A 16,471-nucleotide genomic window follows, 5' to 3' on the forward strand; every position below is an offset into this window, starting at 1 on the left:
TGGTTGTATTTGCTAAGAGTGGTGGCTCACGCCTGTAATTTCAGCACTTTGGGAGGCTGAGGTGGGCAGATCATTTGAAGTCAGGAGTTGGAGCCTAGTCTGGCCAACATGTTGAAACCCCATCTCTACTAAAAATACAAAACTTAGCTGGACGTGGTGGCACGTGCCTGTAGTCCCAGCTACTAGGGAGGCTGAGGCAGGAGGATCACTTGAACCCAGGAGGCGGAGGTTGCAGTGAGCTAAGATCATGGCACTGCACTCCAGCCTGGGCGAGAAAGTGAGACTCCACGTCAAAAAAAAAAAAAAAAAAGAAAAAGAAAGGAAAAAATGATCTTATTTGTATCCATAGTTATAGTTTCTAGTGTCTTCATTCCTTTGTTTGGCTCTAGATTTCCAACTAGCATAATTTTCTTTCTCCTTGAAGGACTTTGAACCTTTCCTATAGGGCATGACTGCTGGTGAGGAATACTTTCAGCTTCTTTTTTTTTTTTTTTCTTTTTTGAGATGGAATCTCACTCTGTCACCCAGGCTGGAGTGCAGTGGCACAATCTTGGCTCACCGCAACCTCTACCTCTCAGGTTCAAGCAATTCTTGTACCTCAACCTTCTGAGTAGCTGGGACTGGAGGCGCCTGCCACCACGCCTGAATAATTTTTGTATTTTTAGTAGAGACATGTTTCGCCATGTTTGAACTCCTGACCTCATGCAATCCACCTGCCTCAGCCTACCAAAGTGTGGAGATGACAGTCGTGAGCCACCATGCCCAGCTTACTTTTAGCTTCTGTATATATATATTTTAAAGTCATTATTTTGTCTTCATTTTAAAAAAGATATTTTTGCCACATACACCACTTTAGATTAATGGCTGTAGCTTTTTATTTAAGGAGGAATAGAGATATCCCAGTCTTGCGTAGGTTTCATACCTCATGCATTGAACAGTACTTAGGTGAATAGGCTACTGGAACCCATGCTGATCTCAGACCTCTCTGTGCAGTTCTCTCCTCTCTCATATGCTGCCATACGAATTCCAGCTGCCTTGTCCTCCTCTCACCCCCAGCAATGTCTCATTACTCAGGGAGACCGCTGACACTCCGCGGGGACCACTCCCTGGAAACTCGCTGCAGTCAAAGGCCTCATTTGTTTCTCCTGTCTCAGTGATCACTGTTCTTCATTGTCTGATATCAAATGTCTTGAAAACAGTAGTTTCATATATTTTGCCAGGTTTTAGTTATTTCAGATGATATAGTAAGTGTAGTCATTGTTACTCCATCTTTGCCAAGCACAGAAGTCATCCATGTGGGTTTTATTTGGCCTATGCATGAGTAGGGCAGCCCCTGGTATTTAGCACTAGCCTCTGGCTTTGAAGGTCTTGAAGTGTACTGGAAAAATATTGGAGTCATGGGAGCAAAAGAGTATTCTAGTTTAGAGATCAAGATTGAAAGTCGCTTTACCTCTCTGTCTCTAAAATTCGAAAGTTGACTCCTATTAATGTCAATTATCTTTTTCTGGTGTAAGTTCTCTGATTCAACACCAGCAGTTTCCTCAACTTTAGGGAAGTGTTACTTGTAGATGGAGACTCGTAGTTGAAGTTTAGGACCACTGTTGGTCTGGATTTTGCCTTTCTGCTTGTTACCATCGTTCCCAGGTAGCTATGTGGCTGTCATCATCTCCACTTCAGAAACAAGAGACAAGTCTGTCTGAGGGTGTGGTACAGATTCTGGCTTTCCGCCTCTGTCCCAACTGGCTACCTGTCCTAAAGTGAGGTATTTCTGACGTATTTTGTAGTAATTTATAAAGCAATCATCTCCCATCTTTACATCTGAAAGTGTTAAGAGGAGGCTGAGACTTTGCAATGACATATTTCTTGGTTCCTTACTGACAGTGTCAAATTAACAAGTGACACCTGTCATTTGCGGTTCTATGGAAAGAAGCTACTGGTCTCACAACCGTGTTCTGGAAGGAGAATTCCAGGATGCTATTTTTCTGGTGTATGTGTATTTAATATTTTCATCTGTGCGTTTACAAACTATTTCTCAACTGTCCGGGATCTTTAGAGATCATCCAAGTGGAATTCAGTACTGCTGGAGGAACTCTTTTACTTCAACATCCAGAAAATCAGAAGAGAAAACTTTTCCTAGAATAAAGGAATGGCAGGCCAGGCGCAGTGGCTATAATCCCAGCACTTTGGGAGGCCGAGGCAGGTGGCTCACCTGAGGTCAGGAGTTTGAGACCAGCCTGACCAACATGGTGAAACCCCCATCTCTACTAAAAATACAAAAAATTAGCCGTGCGTGGTAGCAGACGCCTGTAATCCCAGCTACTCGGGAGGCTGAGGCAGGAGAATCACTTGAACCCAGGTGGTGGAGGTTGTAGTGAGCCAAGATCACGCCACTGCACTCCAACCTGGGCAACAAGAGTGAAACTCCATCTCAAAAAAAAAAAAATAGAATAAAGGAACGGCACACCACTTTGTGGCCTCTTTTTCTGCCTCATCAACTCTCCACCCTTGACAATTTTTTGTTAAACAGGTGAAGTTGGCTCCCAATGAGTGTCTAGAGTAAGCTTCGTGTATTCAGAGGTGTGTGTACCTAAAGGGAAAGTCAGGATCTTTTCATTTATGTCAGTGGGGTGGAAACTGGAGCAGATGGGTGTTTTGATGATTTGCATAAAAGCTTCTGCTCTTTCGGAGGTTCTGTTGGTGGAGCGACCTCCTTCTCTCCTAGGATACTTTTTATACATTGCACATAACATTTAGACCTCCAGGACATGTTTAATGTGAAAGAGGAAACATGCTGGCATTAAATATGCCTGTGAATGGCATCCACCATTTCAGTAGACCTGTGAATGTACAGACTGAGTCAGAGGTGTTAAAGGAAAGCCCTGGTAATATATTATGAGAACCACTCCTTGTCTCTAGAAACGAATGCCTGGTGAATAGGACTCTTCCCCCCTTTTTTTTTTCACCAATATTGCCTCTGTTGTCATTTGCATTTCCAGAAGTGACCCAATTCCAAGTTTTAAAAATCTTCCTTGCTTCACACATCAAAGCTCACAGGCTTCGCAACGGGTAGAACAAGCAAGTGGAAAGGTCGCATTGTTTTCTCCTTCAGCACAATGTCAGCTACTATAAAAGATCTCTTTTGATAGCAAGGGACTTACATATGTAAACATTTGGGCTTGTAGTGATTTGTGCTTTTTCAACTAAGCAGGATGTTAAAACATAAAGCCAAAAGTGAGGCAACATCTTCTGACAGCCAGTTCAGGGACCAGACTTGGAAAGGCCTTTGGCCATCAAAAAACATTACTTCTTTGTCAATCCAGAAGCTTTGGGTCAATCCCCTCTTCTCAGAGTTTCCTTGGAGTACCTCAAAGCCCAGTACCCACCCTTGAAATTGCACTTGACAAATAACATCTTTTCTTTGCCAAGTTAACAATACCATGACCTCGCCAAATAGTTCCGTACTGTACACCTGAGTTTTAAAGGCGTGGCATTCGTGCGTTTCAAATTTCAAAAGCCTGAAACTTGGCATAACTCCTGATAAGCCTCATAGCTTCCTTTTTTCTTTTCTCTTTTCCTTTTCTTTACCTTCTTCTGTCTTTCTGCCATCCCTCCCTCCTTTTCTTTCTTGTTCGCTTTCTTCCTTTTTACATATTTTTCAAGATAACTTAGTTTGCAGAAAGAAAACCATCTGACTCACAAGCCTATGGCCTCTGTTTGACAAGACTCAGTAAAACATAATTGATAGTGAGACTGCTCATGCTTTGTTAGTTACTTCGGGTCAGTAGTCAAGGAGTGACCTAATCCTTCAGTTGTGGAGATAAAGCAGTTCCTTCTGGGGCACATTCAATTCAAGGATGTTTTGTTGAGACTCCTAACCAGGGTTCCTATAGTGACAGCCCATCAAAGATATTAGCAACCGCCCAGCTGGTGCTAAGAAGAGGTTGGCAGCACGCTAGGCCCTCTCAGAAGTTACCAGAGGACACACAACAACTTATTATTTTCCATTTCCTCCCTTTATTTGATTTGACAAACCCATCACAATTATTTGGGGTAAAGAAGAATTTTATATAGAAAGCCTGTCCTATCTTCCTTAGCTTTAAAGACATCTTCAAGCATGACGTATTTAAGCAAAGGAATGATGAACGTAGAGGATTTGAAATAACCGATGGGTGTTTGTCTTGAGACAGTTTTAAAATCTGGTGATAGTGCTAACCGTATATAAATAGAGGGCAGGAGGGCTCCTCCCAACTGAATTTTTGAACAAGGGATGCGTTATGCCTGCACTCTCCCATGCTCGATTCTAATTTGGAAGCTGATCCAAATTAATAAACCTCTTTTAGGGCGCTTGAATTTATTTATTTATTTTTTTGAGACAGGATCTCACTCTGTTGCCCAGGCTCTGCCTCCCGGATTCTTCAACCTATTCTTATGCCTCAGCCTCCTGAGTAGCTGGGACTACAGGTGCCCACCACCATGTCAGGATAATTTTTGTATTTTTAGTGGAGATGGGATTTGGCCATGTTGCCCAGGTTGGTCTTGAACTCCTGGCCTCAAGTGATCTGCCCGCCTTGGCCTCCCGAAGTGCTCGGATTACAGGCATGAGCCACCGTGCCCAGCCAAGCTTGAATTCTTGATCTCAGTCTCCTCGTGCCCATGCCTTATTTTGGTCTTTTATTTTACGTAATGAGACATCTTGGGTTTTACATCAGTGAAAGGGTGCCATTTCACAAAATACCAAGATGGTTGCACTTTCCAGGAGTAGCATTTCAGATCCCACATATATTCAGCCTTGACAGAAGGCTTAGTTTTAAACGTCTAAAGGCACGTACAAAGAAAGAAAGAATAGCTGAGTGCTAGCATTGCCCTCTTTGAAACTGGACTTAGCCTTGAAAAGCAGCCATTATGTGAATGAGAGAGATACAGACGTTAACTAGAGATCGGGGCATTCTATAAAGGAATGACTAAGTTAGTCTTCCAAAATACGTTGATGACTTGACTCTCAACAGTTGGGTGCCGTATAGGTCTAAAGTATGGACGTCATAAAGATAGTGACTGCGCTTAGTTTTTACCCACAACTTCTTTGGTTTAATTGCCGCTCTATCAGACAGCAGGACAAGAATGGAACCTCTGCAGTTTACCCACCTGTGTTTTGATTTGTAACTTGCTGTACAGAAAAGTCGTAGCAAGTGGGGCAGGTAGAAACTCCTCTAGTTAGAAATATAAACTTGTTTCATAGAAGGAACAGAAAGCAATAGCAGAGATGAATGCTAACGAGGGACTTTCTTCTGGCTGTTCAGAACAGACAGAGGATTGTGTTCCATACTGGTTGATCCAGTCTTTGCTTTCATGGTTTTCTGCTCCTTGGGCCAGAATATTGGCCGGCATTTTTCAGAAGTTGTAATTATTACACACTATGCCTGCAGGGGCATGAAGAACCAAGGAAGCTTCAAGACTGAAAACTGTGGGTTAGGAAACAGCAAACCACTGGGTTCAGCTTTTGGGTTTATATCATCAACCAGCAACTGATCAAAACATACAGAAGTTAATCTACGGGCATCATTTTATGTTCCTATCAAAACTGTAGAAAAACAATAACAACTTGACTGCACCCTTCACCCAGAAGGAACTTTGCTCATGAAAGACATAAATCATTTTGTAGAGCAGAACATTCTTTGAAAGCTCTGAGTAGAAGAAAGCACTTGCTTAAGGAGCTTAATTGATAGGAACTGCTAAGTTTGGACAGGTCTGCAGGAGTTCAAAGGCACCGATTTTAATCCCAAACCATTTTAATTTTGCTTAACTTTTCTTTCTTTCTGAGTGACTACACTGCAAACTTCTATTAATCTAGTGCCAAGTAATTTTTCTTAAGAAGGTGGATACTTTGCAAGTTCCAGAGCCATGAGATGGCTGTCAGGAGTGTGGGTAGTCCGGCTTTGTGTAGAAAAAAGCGGAGGCACAGGAAAGCAGGTCACTCTGTTTTATATGTGGAACAGATTCTGGCTCTCGCAGTTTGCTCTGATTGAAAACAACAAGGGACTAGTACTTCTTTAAGTTTGGAAATGTAATGCGTATGGCAAGACAGGATCTTGGAGAGCAGAGGCTAATGTTTTCATAGTTGGGATTTCATGTTAGTAGAACAGCCAAAATGTCAACTGTTCGCAAGGAGAGTCATCCAATTCACACATATGCAGCTGGAGAGAAAGCTTAGCTCCAGATGACAGTTAACGTTTTGGGGATGAGTAGGAAGAATGCAAAAGTAGCCTCCGGCAGCCAAGCAATGAGTGGTTGTTGGAAGAACCACTTTAGCAAAATTGTTCTTTCTTTCATTGCTAGCACAAGAGACTTGTAACATTGCATTCAGACTTCCGCAGTATGCGATTCTTTTTTCCCCCATTTGAGAGTTAAGAGCTTACAAAAGTGACTCGGTTGGATAACTTCAGCAGAACTGATTTCTTGAAAACAGCAAATGGGCCAACTTTGGCTCGTTTACCTTCATAAAATGGATGGCCGGAATCGCAACACATTTGGTCATTCTGTCCATCTTAATAACTGACATAGATTAATACCTCAGCCACCTTTTTGCTTGACATTTATTCTCTAGAGAAAAAATTGATTTATTGAGATGACTCTTCCTTTTTGTGACTCTTAGTCTTTCTACAGTCTTGCGAATAACCACTTGTCTGTATTGTTCTGGTCATTCTTTATTTTTTGATGGACTAGAATATTAGTTTTTATTGGCTTCAATAGCGTGGTCCAGGACAGTTTTTAAAAAACCCACATAGGCTGGGTTTAGTGGCTCACACTTGTAATCCCAGCACTTTGGGAGGCTGAGGCGGGTGGATCATGAGGTCAGGAGATTGAGACCATCTGGACAACATGGTGAAACCCCATCTCTGCTAGAACTATAAAAATTAGCTGGGCCTAGTGGTACGTGCCTGTAGTCCTAGCTACTAGGGAGGCTGAGGCAGGGGAATCACTTGAACCAGGGAAGCAGAGGTTGCAGCGAGCCGAAATCATGCCTCTGCACTCCAGCCTGGGCAACAGAGTGAGACTCAGTCAAAAACAAACAAATGGGGCCGGGCGTGGTGGCTCAAGCCTGTAATCCCAGCACTTTGGGAGGCCGAGGCGGGTGGATCACGAGGTCAAGAGATCGAGACCATCCTGGTCAACATGGTGAAACCCCGTCTCTACTAAAAATACAAAAAATTAGCTGGGCATGGTGGCGCGTGCCTATAATCCCAGCTACTCAGGAGGCTGAGGCAGGAGAATTGACTGAACCCAGGAGGCAGAGGTTGCGGTGAGCCAAGATCGCGCCATTGCACTCCAGCCTGGGTAACAAGAGCGAAACTCCGTCTCAAAAAAAAAAAAAAAAAAAAAAAAAAAATGAACACATAATCTGGTGTATTTAGTGTTGTGTAGATATTGTTTAGTGCACTATCCTTTAAGGCTGGCATTACTGAATATGAAACAGCTGGAAATCAGCTGGCCAACAAACTACCTTAAAACAGTGGTAATCATGAGCTACTCAAGGAGAAGTACCACCTCACACGTTCAAAGACACAGCAATCACAGAACACAGATTCTGTCCAAAAAAACCCCAGAAAACAACAAATGTGGATGAGAATGTAGAGAAGTAGAAATCCTTGTGCACTGCTGGTGGGAATGCAAAATGGTGCAGCCACTATGGAAAATATTAGGATTCTTCCTCAAAAAATTAAAAACAGAATTACCGTATGATTCAGTAATTCCACTTCTGGATATATATTCAAAATAATTGAAATCAGGGACTCAGAGATATCTGTACACCCATGTTCATAGCAGCATCATTCACAATAGCCAAAAGGTGAAAAAGCAACTCAAGTGGCCCCCAGTGGGTGAATGGGTAAGCAAAACATGTAAATATACAATGGAATACTATTTAGCCTTAAAAAGGAAGGAAATTCTGGCAAGTTAACAACATGGATGGAACTTTGAAGATGTTATGTGAAATTTTAAATGCCAGCCGCAAAAGGACAAATACTACACGATTCCACTGATCTGAGGTACCTAGAGTAGTCAGACTCATAGACACACAAAGTGGGATGATGGTTGCCTGGGGCTGCAGGGAGGAGGAAGTGGAGAGTTAGCATTTCATGGATACACAGTTTCAGTTGGAAAAGATGAGAAAGTTGACATGGATGGTGGCCATGGTTGCACATGCAATGTGAATATAAGTATTTAATGCCATCGAACTGTATATTTAATAATGGTTAATGCTTCAGCTGATAAATATTATGTATATTTTATCATAATTAAGAAATAAACTATCAGGCCAGGAAGTCACCTTAAAAATATATATATACAGGGCATGGTGCTATCTTTAGTGGTCTTGTATTCCGTCTTCGTTTCCTGCCTTCTGCAGAGGCCAGCAAAGCTCTTTTTGTATATCTTGAACTCCTGACTTCAGGTGATCCGCCTACCTCAGCCTCCCAAAGTGCTAGGATTACAGGCGTGAGCCACCGTGCCCAGCTCTTTTTGTATATCTTAAATGACTTCAGTTCCACACCTTCCTTGCCCTTGTCTGAGAAAGGATTCCTTGCTTCTCTCTTCTTCTCCCTATCCTCCCGCTTCCACATGTTCTCCCTTTCATTTCAGGGTTCAGGAGAGATATACAGGGTGCTTTGGTTGACACTCATCTCAGGGACATCCATGTAAAATACTCAGACTTAACATGTGAACAAGGTGTCATCACCTTGATAGAACTGTGAAAAGAAAATTAAAGGCTCAGGAGAGGGCAGAAATAGAGAACCCTAATAGAGAACTGTAAGCTGATGTTTGCCCCCAAAGGCTCTGTGCCTATATGACTAAGAGAAAGCTAAACCCTTACCAGGAAAAGGAGTTTTAATTTTGGAGGAAACTATCAAAACCTCAGTTTGGACTGGGTACAGTGGCTCACACCTGGGAGGCCAAGGCAGGCAGATAACCTGAGGTCAGAAGTTCAAGACCAGCCTGGCCAACTTGCCGAAACCCCGTCTCTACTAAAAATACAAAAATTAGGTGAGCATGGTGTTGCGTGCCTGTAGTCCCAGCAACTCGGGAGGCTGAGGCAAGAGAATTTCTTGAACCTGGGAGGCAGAGGTTGCAGTGAGCTGAGATTGTGCCACTGTACTCCAGCCTGGGCAATAGAGCAAGACTCAAGAGAGGAGGAAGGAAGGGAGGAAGGGAAGGAGGAAGAAAGGGAGGAAGGGAGGAAGGGAGGAAGGGAGGAAGGAAGGAAGGAAGGAAGGAAGGAAGGAAGGAAGGAAGGAAGGAAGGAAGGAAGGAACGAACTTCAGTTTGCTTTCAGGAAGTCTTAACTTCGTAAGAGATGTCCCTGGAAAAATGTCGCTTTGTGGGATTCATGATAGTTTTGGTCCAGGTTAGGTTATGTTTTCTCCCCGTTTCTTTCTTATTTTTTTCTTTTTTGAGGTGGAGTCTTGCTTTGTTGGCCAGGCTGGAGTGCAGTGGCACAATCTGGGCTCAGATTTCTCAAGCAATTATCCTGCCTCAGCCTCCAAAATAGCTGGGACTACAGGCGTGTGCCACCACACCCAGCTAATTTTTGTATTTTCAGTAGTGACGGGGTTTCACCAAGTTGGCCAGGGTGGTCTCGAACTACTGATCTCATGATCCACCCACAGTGGCCTCCCAAAGTGCTGGGATTACAGGCGTAAGCCACTGCCCCTGGCGTTTTCTCCCCATTTCTAAGCAAATAACCCAGACTGAGGCCAGCATTCGAGGGGGTTTAATGGTTCAGCACTGTGTCCCCACTGTAAAATTTCTCTTGATGTGCTTTAATATTCCATATTAAGCAAACATGAGATTTGTGTTCTTCACATTGAAGCTATGATAATCAATATGTTTGCCTCAAGAGTCTACCCCCACAACCCAACACACACAGAGAAGATTGAGAAGGTGAGACTCCTAATGGTCACACCTGCCAAGAAAAATAAAATGTAGTTTTGCTTCAAAACCTATCTTTGCCGGGTGTGTGGTTCACACCTGTAATCCCAGCCCTTTGGAAGGCTGAGGCAGTTGAATCACTTGAGGTCAGTAGTTTGAGACCAGCCTGGCCAACATGGTGAAACCCCTTCTCTACTACAAATACAAAAATTAGCCAGGCGTGGTGGCTTGCACCTGTAATCTCAGCTACTCTGGAGGCTGAGGCAGAAGAATTGCTTGAACCCGGGAGGTGGAGGTTGCAGTAACCTGAGATGGTGCCATTGCACTCCAGCCTGGGAAACATAGTCAGATTCTGTCTCTAAAACAAAAGAAAGAAAAGAAAATGAAAAGAAAGAAAGAAAAAAGAAATTATCCTCAAACTAAATTTCTTTTCTGTATTCTCCCAAGCTTCCGCAGGTTCACTCGGTCCAACAGTGTCACGACAGCAGTACAGGCCGACCTGGACTTCCATGATAATCTGGAAAATTCTCTGGAATCTATAGAGGACAATTCGTGTCCCGGCCCGATGGCCAGACAGTTCTCCCGCGATGCCAGCACCTCCACAGTCAGCATTCAGGGCTCAGGAAACCATTACCATGCCTGTGCCGCCGATGATGACTTTGACACGGATTTTGACCCCTCTATTCTGCCTCCTCCGGACCCCTGGATTGACTCTATCACTGAAGACCCTCTGGAGGCCGTGCAAAGGTCAGTGTGCCACCGGGATGGCCACTGGTTCCTGAAGCTCCTCCAGGCAGAGCGAGACCGCATGGAGGGGTGGTGCCAACAGATGGAGCGGGAAGAACGGGAAAACAACCTGCCGGAAGACAGTAAGTAAAGCCCCCGCGCCACACCCGTCCCCTGGGGCTGAGGTTGCTTTGCGTGTGCAGCCCTTGTTGTTTTCTTCTCTGCCAGCTTCACTTGTATAACCTTGACGTTCCACACCCCAAACCAGAACATGCAGGAGAGCTGGTTGATTCCAGCTTTGTCCAGAAGTCCTTGCGCAGCCCAAAACCAAGACAACTCCTGGGTAGATGTAACACCATCCTTAGCGCTAGGTCCAGGACTTTTTTTTTTTTTTTTTCCCTGAAAATACCAAGCTCCATGTGGAGCTGCTTTCATGTCTCTAACTTGGTCCTTCTTCTCCACGATGATCCCAGAATGTTGCTGATCCTCAGGGTATTCAAAATAATTCAAACCAAAACGTCTCATGTGTCCCATAAATATACACCTACGATATGCCCACACAAATTCTTTTTAATTAAAAAAAAAAAAAAAATAGGCCGGGTGCGGTGGCTCACACCTGTAATCCCACACTTTGGGAGGCCAAGGCAGGCGGATCACAAGGTCAGGAGATTGAGACCATCCTGGCTAACATGGTAAAAACCTGTCTCTACTAAAAATACAAAAAAAAAAAAATAGCTGGGCATGGTGGTGCACGCCTGTAGTTCCAGCTACTTGGGAAGCTGAGGCAGGAGAATTGCTTGAACCCGGGAGGTGGAGATTGCAGTGAGCTGGGATGCTCCACTACACTACAGCCAGGGTGACAGGGGGAGACTCCGTCCTCCCCATCCCCCCAAAAAAAAGAAAAGAAAAGAACTCTGACTAGCCCAGTACAGTGGTCCCCCTGTAGTCCCAGCTACGTGAGAGACTGAGGTGGGAGGATCACCTGGGTCCAGGGAGTGCTGCTATGGTCGTACCAGTGCACTCCAGCCTGGGTGACAGAGTAAGACCCCCATCTCTAAAAATAAGTATATAAATAATACTAACTCTTTTCAAGGTCCTTAGGTACAGGTATATTGGGGATTTATAATCTTTATAATTTCGTTATTCTCATTAACATATGGCATTAAAACAAGGCTTATCATGTATAGGCAGGTAGAAACCCCACCTATTCTTAAGCCTGTTTGACATACATTTTCTCTTAGGATTTACAGAGGCAAACCCTTTAACTGCTAGAGTAATAAATTTTATAATTTTATTACAATTGAATGGGCTAAAGTAAAATAAATGGTGAATAAATAAAATAAATAATGGACACCATTTTTGCACACTATTTTTTTTCTTTTTGAGACAAGATCTCACTCCTCCCCCAACTTGGAGTGCAGTGGCGCAATCATGGCTCACTCCAGCCTCAACCTTCCAAGTAGCTGGGACTACAGGCATGCACCCCATGTACAGCTGATAAAATTTATCAGATTTTCCTCAGAAAAACGCCAGCAACTAAGGAACATTCTGTGCCACTGCTCAATGGCACAAACTGTCTTTCAGATTTCAGTTCTCAAATTTGGGACTTCGTCTAGCTTCCTGATTGCTATTCTGTTCTCTCCCTCTCTCTTTCTTTTCTTTCTTTCTTTCCTCCTAGCTTCCTGATGGTGTTCATTCGTTCATTCTCTTTTTCTTTCTTTTCTTTTTTCTCTTTCTCTCTTTTCTTTCTTCTTTTTTTTTTTTTTTTTTCCTTTCTTTTGGTAGTGTTTTGCTCTGTCACCCAGGCTGGAGTGCAGTGATGGGATCATGGCTCACTGTAGCCTGGACCTCCTGGGCCCAAGTGGTCCTCCCACCTCAGCCTCCTGAGTAGCTGTGACTCCAGTTGTGCACCACCGTGCCTGGCTAATTTTTTAAAAATTATGGATACAGATTCTTGCTATGTTGCCCAGGCTGGTCTCAAACTCCTGGCATCAAGCAATCCTCCCACTTCGACCTCCCAAAATTCCAGAATTACAGGCATGGGCTACTCACCCGGCCCCTGGCTGGCTTTCAACAGGACTCTGGGAAACTACTCATCTGATGTTTTCTTTTCATTGGTCTTCCAATTTGAGACTTGATCTACCTCTCTCAACCCAACTCTATAGCAATGTGTGAGGATAGTCATTGTATAAAGATTTTGGAAAAACTAAAGGAACTAGAAAAACAAGTCAATTGTATTCTACTACAATAACATGTATTTGAAAGGTGAAAATCTTGTCAGAAAACCAGCTTCTCATCCTATGTTCAGGATGAAGGAGAAACGTATTTGTATTTTTGAAATGTACACTGCTGGCAAAGTGTCAAGATAATGAACACGAGGGAACTGCCCAGCCATCTGTTGTTCCAGGCCTAATTTGTTGTTCAGGCTGAATTGGGTATCTCCCTGGTGCCCCCATAATGCCCCGTGCATTCGTCCTCCAGGTACTTCCCACATTATTTTATAATAATGTGTGTATCTTTCTCCTCCACTAAAAAGTAAGCTTTATGAAAACAGAAATTACTCTTGTCTCATTCATCTTTTTTTTTTTTTTTTTTTTTGAGACAGAGTCTTACTCTGTCGCCAGGCTGGAGTGTAGTGGTGCGATCTCGGCTTACTGCAACCTCTGCCTCCAGTGTTCAAGCGATTCTTCTGCCTCAGCCTCCTGCGTAGCTGGGACTACAGGCACATGCCGCGCCCAGCTAACTTTTGTATTTTTAGTAGAGATGGGGTTTCACCATGTTGGCCAGGATGGTCTCAATCTCTTGACCTCATGATCTGCCCACCTCAGCCCCCTAAAGTGTTGGGATTACAGGTGTGAGCCACCGCGCCTGACCATCTTATTCATCTTTATATCACCAAGCCCTCTGATGCACAACAGGAGATCAGTAAAGATGTATTTGAATCCTTGAAATATTTTGGAAATTCTGTTTTATAAAAGTATTTTAATTAGCAAAACCTTGCTTCCTAATTAGCTAAAAAATACTCAGTAAGTAATATCTTAGTCCTTTCAGTCTGCTATGACAAAATTCCCTAGACTGGGTAATTTATAAACAATAGGAATTTATGGCTCACAGTTCTTGGGGCTGGGAAGTCCAAGATCAAGGCACTGGCAGGTTCTGTGTCTGCCAAGGGCTGCTCTCTGTTTCAAAGATTGCACCTTCTTGCTGTGGCCTCACAGGGAAGAGGGAGCAGACAAGCTCCCTGGATCTCCTTGGTAAGCGTAGTAATCCTATTCATGAGGACTCTGCCCCTGTGACCTACGCACCTCCTATAGGCTCCCTCTCTTACTATTATACTTTGGTGATTAGGTTTCAACATATGAATTTCAGAGGAGCACAGACATTCAGACCATAGCAAATAACTAACAAGAGTGCTTGTTGCCAAAAGCTGGAAAGGTGTTCCCAGGACAGACGATGAGCTCTTCTGATCAGGACAAGGATGTGGAAGAGAGAGATGGGCATCTGCCACAGAAGTGATGGGAAGCACTTCCGCGTGGGACAGGTGGCTAGTCCAGATGAACCGCCTGTGTCCTGTCCCATTCTTTTATTTTATTTTTGAGTTAGAGTCTCACCCAGGCTGGAGTGCAGTGGCACAATCTCGGCTCACTGCAATCTCCACCTCCCGGATTCAAGTGATTCTCCTGCCCCAGTCTCCCAAGTAGCTGGGACTACAGGCACATGCCACCATGCCTGGCTAATTTTTTATATTTTTAGTAGAGACAGGGTTTCACCATGCTAGCCAGGATGGTCTCGATCTCTTGACCTCACAATCTACCCGCCTCAGCCTCCCAAAGTGCTGGGATTACAGGCATGAGCCACTGCACCTGGCCATCCTGTCCCATTCTTAAGACAAAATTCCATGCCACAAACACTTGAAGCCTTTTTCTATTTTTTCATGCTTTGAGAGACACGAAATAGGAGCTTCAAACTGCTAGGATTCCAAAATTCTAGTGAGTGCAGTGGCAAACTCTGTGCCCAAGACAGGGTCACTGATTTCAAATTAGGCCAATCCAGATCAGGGAGGATCGGCCCATAAAGCAGTAGTAACCCTCCCCAGGAAAAAGGGAGATTATCAGTGCATGAAAGAATATTCATCTTGTCCTCACAATACCCCTGACGATGGGCTAGAGACTTTGACAGGTGCTATTTTACTTGCCCTCACAACAGCTCTCTGGCAGTATTTTGTCCAAGGTCACAGAAAACAGAAGTGTCTGATAGAACAGATACACATGAATAACATTTGACAAGATAATGATACTTCGTGTTGCCTGGCACTGTCCTCCTTAAAGCCCGCCGCACAGATCTGCCCCTGACTCCTTGGCAACCACCACTCTGTTCTGATAACTGAGCCTAGAGTTGCAGAGGACCTTTGTTTCACTAATTCTCCGACTTAACCTTTTCTTTTTTTGTGAGAGGGGTGGTAAGGAAGAGAAGCCAACCCCACTTGGCAGGCAAAGCCGCATTCTAAATGACTAGCTTTTGTCTGTTGTAATTCTGTGCACACCAGAAAAATCGCTCTGATAAATGGGTTAAGTACAGATACCTCTATCCTTTGGCCAAGCTGCTTTATGTGTTGTTTTGGACTTGCAGGACGAGGGCCTCTCCTCAGGGTGCCTGACAAATGTGATCCCATCACAAAAATTCTCCCAGGAGATCTGGTCTTGAAGTCATCATGGAAAGAGAAATAGGATTGCATGAAAAAACGGAAGATTCTAATCACACGATTTATTTTGTGGGGTACCAGAATTATCCCAATTGTTAAATATTTTAAAATGGTGAAGTACTGATGCCTCTGAAGGGTACACTTAAATATGGTTAAAATGGCAAATCTTATGTCTATTTTATCACAATTTTAAAATACCCCCACCTGGCATGGTGGCTCCTGCCTATAATCCCAGAACTCTGGGAGGCCATGTCTTGAGGATCGCTTGAGCCCAGGAGTTTGAGACTGGCCTGGGCAACAGAGACCCTATCTCTACAAAAATATCTTTGTTTTTAATTAGCCATGCATAGGTGCATGTTTCCAGCTACTCATGAGGCTAAGGTGAGAGCATTGCTTGAGCCCAAGAGGGCGAGGCTGCAGTGAGCTGTGATCGTGCCACTGCACTCCAGCCTGGGAGACAGAGGGAGACTCTGTCTCACACACACACAAAAAAAATAAATAAATAAATTGAAAAAAATAAAAGTAAAATAAAAAAACACAGAAATAGACAGCAGCAGCTAAAGACAAGCAGAACAATCATGTTTATTTCATATTCATGTAAGAATGTATTTTGTTAAATGATTCCCTGAATTCAAAATACAATTCATCCATGGCAAAAAAAAAAAAAAAGAAAAAGTTTGGAAAATAACCTATTTACTCAATGGGAATTTGAGATTCAAATTTTGCATGTGGGTTAATTGTATTCATCTTTCTCTGTTAGAAAGTTGAAGAAGAAAGAGTCCATCTGATTTTAAATAGTTATTAATTATTTTGTTGATGTCATTATGCTAATTATGACAGCTGCTTTGGGCCTCACAGGGCCGGAAAACACTTTCCTAGTTTACCTGAAACTGACTAAACGTCGGTAACAAAAGGCAGACTGAAAACAAGCATTTAGAGTAACCCAGGAGCCTCAAGCGAAATTTTGAACAGTGTAACTATACATTCTTTGGGTGTGTGGAGTTACTCCCCCTGCCCCCATAAAAGCAAAGCAGAGCAAAGACTTTAGTTCTTGTTTTAAACCTTCAACCCCAGCCATCAATAGTACTTTTTTTGGCTTGATAAAATAATGAAACTGCAGTG

At 43.5% G+C, this 16,471-nt stretch overlaps 1 protein-coding gene across 31 annotated transcripts in view; it reads left to right on the forward strand.

The window, feature by feature from the left end:
• The window catches only part of DLGAP1 (DLG associated protein 1), a 1,035,773-nt gene that overhangs the window by 987,010 nt on the left and 32,292 nt on the right, over nucleotides 1-16,471 (forward strand). For all 31 annotated transcript variants that reach the window (XM_035269693.3, XM_035269689.3, XM_035269699.3 and 28 more), the window contains one exon: nucleotides 10,369-10,790. In XM_035269693.3, coding sequence (XP_035125584.1) covers nucleotides 10,369-10,790 — 422 coding nt within the window. The remainder of the gene's footprint in view (nucleotides 1-10,368; nucleotides 10,791-16,471) is intronic.

This window comes from Callithrix jacchus, chromosome 13 (genome assembly GCF_049354715.1).
Source record: "Callithrix jacchus isolate 240 chromosome 13, calJac240_pri, whole genome shotgun sequence".
Classification (NCBI taxonomy): domain Eukaryota; kingdom Metazoa; phylum Chordata; class Mammalia; order Primates; family Cebidae; genus Callithrix; species Callithrix jacchus.